Source organism: Lytechinus pictus, chromosome 7, assembly GCF_037042905.1.
Source record: "Lytechinus pictus isolate F3 Inbred chromosome 7, Lp3.0, whole genome shotgun sequence".
Lineage (NCBI taxonomy): Eukaryota > Metazoa > Echinodermata > Echinoidea > Temnopleuroida > Toxopneustidae > Lytechinus > Lytechinus pictus.
This window is the reverse complement of record NC_087251.1, coordinates 32,731,182-32,737,181: the sequence shown is the minus strand read 5'-3', so window position 1 is coordinate 32,737,181 and position 6,000 is coordinate 32,731,182. Positions and strand designations below refer to the sequence as shown.

General features: G+C 36.6%; 1 protein-coding gene across 1 annotated transcript in view; it reads right to left on the bottom strand.

Moving 5' to 3' along the window:
* Positions 1–263: 263 nt before the first annotated feature.
* The window catches only part of LOC135154761 (mitogen-activated protein kinase kinase kinase 10-like), a 29,529-nt gene continuing 23,792 nt past the window's right edge, over positions 264–6,000 (bottom strand). Inside the window, exon 2 of the mRNA XM_064102537.1 lies at positions 264–1,676. Within this exon, the coding sequence (XP_063958607.1) occupies positions 1,492–1,676 (185 nt within the window). The 3' untranslated portion in view covers positions 264–1,491. The remainder of the gene's footprint in view (positions 1,677–6,000) is intronic.

Genomic DNA, 6,000 nt, shown 5'->3' with positions numbered 1-6,000 from the left:
AACAGTTCAATCAACCTCATTTCAAATCAATCATTCCACAAATTTATTGACCGACCCCGACTATAACAATATTCTGAAAGGTCTCCATGTATTCACATAATTACATTACTCATAAATCAATAGGCGATTTTAACATAAACCCACTTAATGGTATACACTCACTCTTCTATCATCCATCCATCCATCAAATCTTCTTTCCTAACATTCCTCCACCTATATTGAATACAATTTGTTTCATGACCCCCCTCCTTTAATTTTTATTTGCATTATCGTTCTAGTTCTCATTTAATGTATCCAAGGCTATGGCCTTAAATGCCCAAATGATTGGCGTCAATGCCCCTTTCACTGCCCTAGTTTTGCCCTTTTTATATTTTTATAATTAGTTGTAGTAGTAATATAAAAACTGTGCCCTTTTTTAAAGTGGCCTTTTCTTATCCAAATAATATTGATATAAAAGACAGGATGGAATTTTCATCTTCTCCGTATCTCTACAGCATTCTCATTCATCTCTCCATCCACCTGAATTGGGCCTCCATCCATTCACATCCTGGTTGACTTTCACCATCAATCCACTCACTACACATGTCACCGCTAACTAATTAAACCAACCATGACAAGAACCTGCACTCCACTTCTCAAAACATCCACTGAAATTGTAAATCAAAACTAGGCTAAGAATGCATTTCATGCGTATTTCAGTTACCTCCATTCCCAGACAACACTGCACTACCAGAGATGCTTTTCACCATCAATCATACACTGGGTGATTTTAAATTTGGTAGGTGTTAGTGTTTGGTCAATATTTATGTCATCATAGCAACAAACTTCAAATGAAACTGGTCACTAGGGACTGAGCTATCAATAATATGATTTGGATCATATTTGTAAACTCAGATTACAGTAGGAATTGGATAAAGGAAAGACAATCAAATTTGTGCTTCCAGCACCAACTCTAAACTTGAAATCACCCAAATGCTTGAATGTAACACCAAATATGGTGTTACATGAACACCCCACCAATTAGTGTTATTTCGGGATCCGAATAAGGTTTCTGTTGTTAGTGGGGAGTAGTACATGGTTCCTCTTATTCATGTTGATTTTTATCTCCCACGAAAAAAATATTTTGAACTCAATTACTTATGTTGAAATTTTGTAAAAACAGCACTCAACTTCTCCAAAACATCCGACTGAACCAGTAAATCAATACCAGGCTAAACAAAGGTTTCTGTCCTGGAACACTTTGTCAAGCATTGTGGCCAGGTGGATTAGTCTTCTGACGTTGAAACAGAGGGTCATGGGTTGGAATCCCAACCACTTGTGGCATAATTTCCTTCAGCAAAATGATCCACATTGTGCTACATCTACACTCAACCCAGGTAAGGTACATGGGCACCTGACAGGAATAAATTCCTTGAAATGATTGTGCGCTGTTTCAGAAAAGGCTTGCTGGGCTGAAGCATATGCAAGAACTAAATATCATTGTTACTGAACCTACCTCCAGACATCGCTGCTCTTGGAGAAGAGCGATGACTTGATGACTTCTGGTGCCATCCAGGCGTACGTCCCTGCAGCACTCATCCTTGTGGTCTTGTACATCTCACGGGCCAGACCAAAGTCAGTGATCTTCAGCTGGATGTTGTACATATTACTATGTTCAACTTTCTGATCAAGGAGAACTGAAAGAATGAAAGAAAATATATGTATGAATGAAAATGAATGGGAAAAAACAATTCCTTAGGCTAAAAACTGTTCAATTATGATGATGAAGATAATCTGGTGATAATGATGAAGATTTTGATGATGATGATGATGATGATGATGATGAGGATTATAACGATGATGATGGTGAAGGGGATGATGATGAAGTTGATGATGATGATGATGACGATGACTATTGTGATGATCTTGATGATGATGATGATGATTTATCTGTAAGAATCATTCGAAAGCACTGGCTCAGTTGCTAGAAAAGACACTATCAGATCTGAATGTCAAATGGTTGTTTATAAAAACCTGTTTGAAATTGAATTGAGGTGTTTTTAGAACCTCTAGAAGATCATCATATACAAATGAATACACTGTAACATATTTCCAACAAGATGGGGTTGGAAAGGATCATTCAAATTATTACAAAAAACAATTATTAAAAAATTTCATCACTTATCCCTTAACAAAAACAGTTCACCTGTGTTCTAGAAATATTTTTTATAACAAATATGTCCATTATTTGCATTCAGTATTTCAGAAAAAAATTCCATGAATATCTGGAGGGCCAATAAGCATACACAGAATTCAATTCAATTCAATTCAATTCTGGTTTTATTGTGAAAATGGTACATGACAAAAGTCCGAAGACTCATATTATCATATTTACAAAGTAAAAATGTACATGTATATTATTAAAAGATTACAATATATCACAATTCTAGTGCTAGACAAATAATGAACAAATAAAGCCAGAAAAAATAATTTTGGATTTTGAATTGCTCAAAAATAACTAGGCAAGCAAAAGATATCATTTATCACCGCACCTTGGACTTTACATTCAAAGGCACCCATGACCTTTGGATCTTTACATAAAATAAATTGAGTGGGCTTGGAAAGAGAATTGCATAGTTATATCCGTCCATATTCAATAACATATTGCTTCAGTGCCTTCTATATCATTCCTCTCTCTCTTTCTCTCTTTGTCCATCTCTTTTGGTCTGTCTCTCTGCCATGCATCAAACCAAACTTCAAAGGCAACATGGGAATAGTATGTTTTGTATGTAATAATAAAGTGCAATCTACTGGAAGAGTAGTTATTGGACTGGGACAAAGGGCTGACATGATAGGTTATGAGAGGGACTGTTGTGCATCGGTATGCGCAATATTATTAAAAAATAAGATTTTATTGCAGAATGATAAATCACAGTGTACAAAGATGTCAACAACAAAAAAAGATTTAAAGTAGGCCACCATGTTGTATGTACACAAAAGTGAATACATCATATTCTTGAGTGTATCTCAAATTTAGTATTAAAAAAAAAACAGCAACAGAAATTCAGAATGTTTTTGTCAGTATTATTTTAATGTTATTACAAAAAGCCAAAGCAGTACATGTATTCAGTCCTTCCTTGTATGTACAATAGACAGCTCTATAATGTTGACACAGGGTCCATGGAACCATTTTGAAGATGGGGGGGGGGGCTAACCATGCAAAAAAATACAGTCAGATGGAAGCCCCCCCCCCCCTGTTCTGCATCCCACATAACATACTTGGGGGAGAAGATAAGAGTTGTATTTCCCCAGTGCTTCCAAAGTCGAAACATTTAATGACACGCACAAGTTTAAAATAAATTTCATTTTCTAATTCAAATAAAAACAAATTTTGGATATCCAAATAAATTTGCATCAAAATTAATCAGAATTATAGCAACACTACCACTACTGACCAACCAATCCCAAAGATACAAGCATTTCAACCATCTACTCAGTACTGCACACAGCCTCAATTAGCATTTGTCATCATAACACCTCAATCAACCAGGCAACTCATGGTGTGAAACTGTGAATGTACAATCAAGGTTATTCTGTTTGAAGCTAATAATACATTAAATGAATTATCATTATCTGGAAATTGCAATAAGCTTTCATATTTTTACTGGTAAATATCACCTATGGAGATATCATGATACTAGTCAAATACATGTACATGAAGAGAATCCATGAATGACACAATGTTATAGATAAAATAGAGCATACTGTGTATTATAGAATGGATGAGAAAATCCCTGCAATCTGATTGGTTGAGAGCTATGCAAGAATTTTTACTGGGCTGCATGAACGATATCTCGATAATCAAAACGATATTCACTGTAAACAAGCTATCGCCCGAAAAGGTCATTGTGATGTCATCGCGCATGTACTGTTACGCTTGTTTACGTCAAAATTTTGAATTTCCGATCAAGGCAGAATGAATCAAATAAAGGATGCAAAATGATCTGTAAGTACAAATACGGTACCGTAATTGTCATAGGAGCCGTAGGCGCTGGCCCCCGACGCGGCCCGGGCATACACACACAGCAATTGGAGGTCTGAGCCGAGGCTGCCTCATATCTAGTCAATGCAAAGCTGTATCTAGCATTTTGGGTATAATAATGCTTTTGTGCCAACATATTTTCAAGTTAGGCATACATATTTATGTTGTCCAGGGTTATCAAAGGGTCTGCATTACATTTTGGAATTTTCATGCATCCGGTAAATAAATCATGCGTCCGGTAAAAAAAATCATGCGTCCGGTAAATCATTAATTTTTGTCGTTTATTCAATAAATTTTTTCCATTCTATAAAACAGATGATGCATGGGTTTCTTTCGTGGGTCAGTGGAACTGTGTGCACGCGGTAACTTTGGCATTATGGTCTAAATCCACTCGGCTGCGCCTCGTGGGTTAAACCATGCCAAAGTTACCTTGTGCACACAGTTCCTACTGACCCACTCTAACCCATGCATCATTTGTATATTATAGAATGGATGGGAAAATCCCTGCAATCTGATTGGTTGAGAGCAATGCAAGAATTTTTACTGGGCTGCATGAACGATATCCCGATAATCAAAACGATATCCACTGTAAACAAGCTATCGTCCAAAAAGGTCATTGTGATGTCATCGCGCATGTACTGTTACGCTTGTTTACGTCAAAATTTTGAATTTTCGATCAAGGCAGAATGAATCAAATAAAGGATGCAAAATGATCTGTAAGTATAAATACGGTACCGTAATTGTCATAGGGATTAAAACTGCCTGCAAACTCGTTAGTTGAGAAGTCCAGACATACGATCTAACGTTTCAGCTGGGCTGGCTGTGCACAGCCAAATCTCCACTGCAGGCCCAGGCAGCCGTAGGCACTGGCCCCCGGCGCGGCCCGGGCATACACACACAGCTATTGGAGGTCTGAGGCTGCCTCATATACCGGTACTCATAGATCTAGACTAGTCAATGCAAAGCTGTATCTGGCATTTTGGGTATAATAATGCCTTTGTGCCAACATATTATCAATTTAGGCATACATATTTATGTTGTCCAGGGTTATCAAAGGGTCTGCATTACATTTTGGTATTTTCATGCATCCGGTAATAAATCATGCGTCCAGTAAAAAAAATAATGCGTCCAGTTAATATTTTCATGCGTCCGGTAAATTCAATTTACCGGACGCATGAAATTATCATGCATCCGGTAAATCATTAATTTTTGTGGTTTATTCAATAATTTTTTTCCATTCTATAAAACAGATGATGCATGGGTTTCTTTCGTGGGTTAAACCATGCCAAAGTTACCTTGTGCACACAGTTCCTACTGACCCACTCTAACCCATGCATCATTTGTATACTATAACGAAGGCAGAGAGGGAGGAAGAGATAAACAAAGAATCATTATTCGTTTACCACAAGGTATTAATAATTTTCCAGGGAAAACAAGACTGAATTGAAGTTAAAAGAGGACTTAAACATTTATTGAAACTTAAACGGAAAATGAATGATTCTAAAGGGAAAAAATTATAACAAAAGGGTAGAGATAGGGAGAATAAATGATCAGTTAAATAACAAACATATATGTATAGATGAAAAATCCTAATAAAATAGATAACACCGAGCACTGGAACAGAGAAAATTAAAAATAGAAAAAGAGAAAAGGAAATGCAAAAAATGAAGGATATTAAAATCAAGGAGTGTTCAAATACATTCTAATAAAATAGCCCTAGTATCCCTGTATAGTACAAACAGAGGAGATGGGAGTGAGACAGCCCATGAGGGAGAATTAAAGAGGACAGAAAAAAAAAGGATCAAACAATATTTTAAAATGAAATGAAGAGAAAGGGATAGCATTACACTTTAGTAAAGAAAGTAATAAGCAGAAAGAAGAGAGTTGAGCGAGAGATAGAGAGCAGGAAAGAGAGGGAGAGAAAGAGAGCGAAAGAGGGGGCAGGAGAGTGGGAGTAATATCGCCCAAGATTTTGGTGC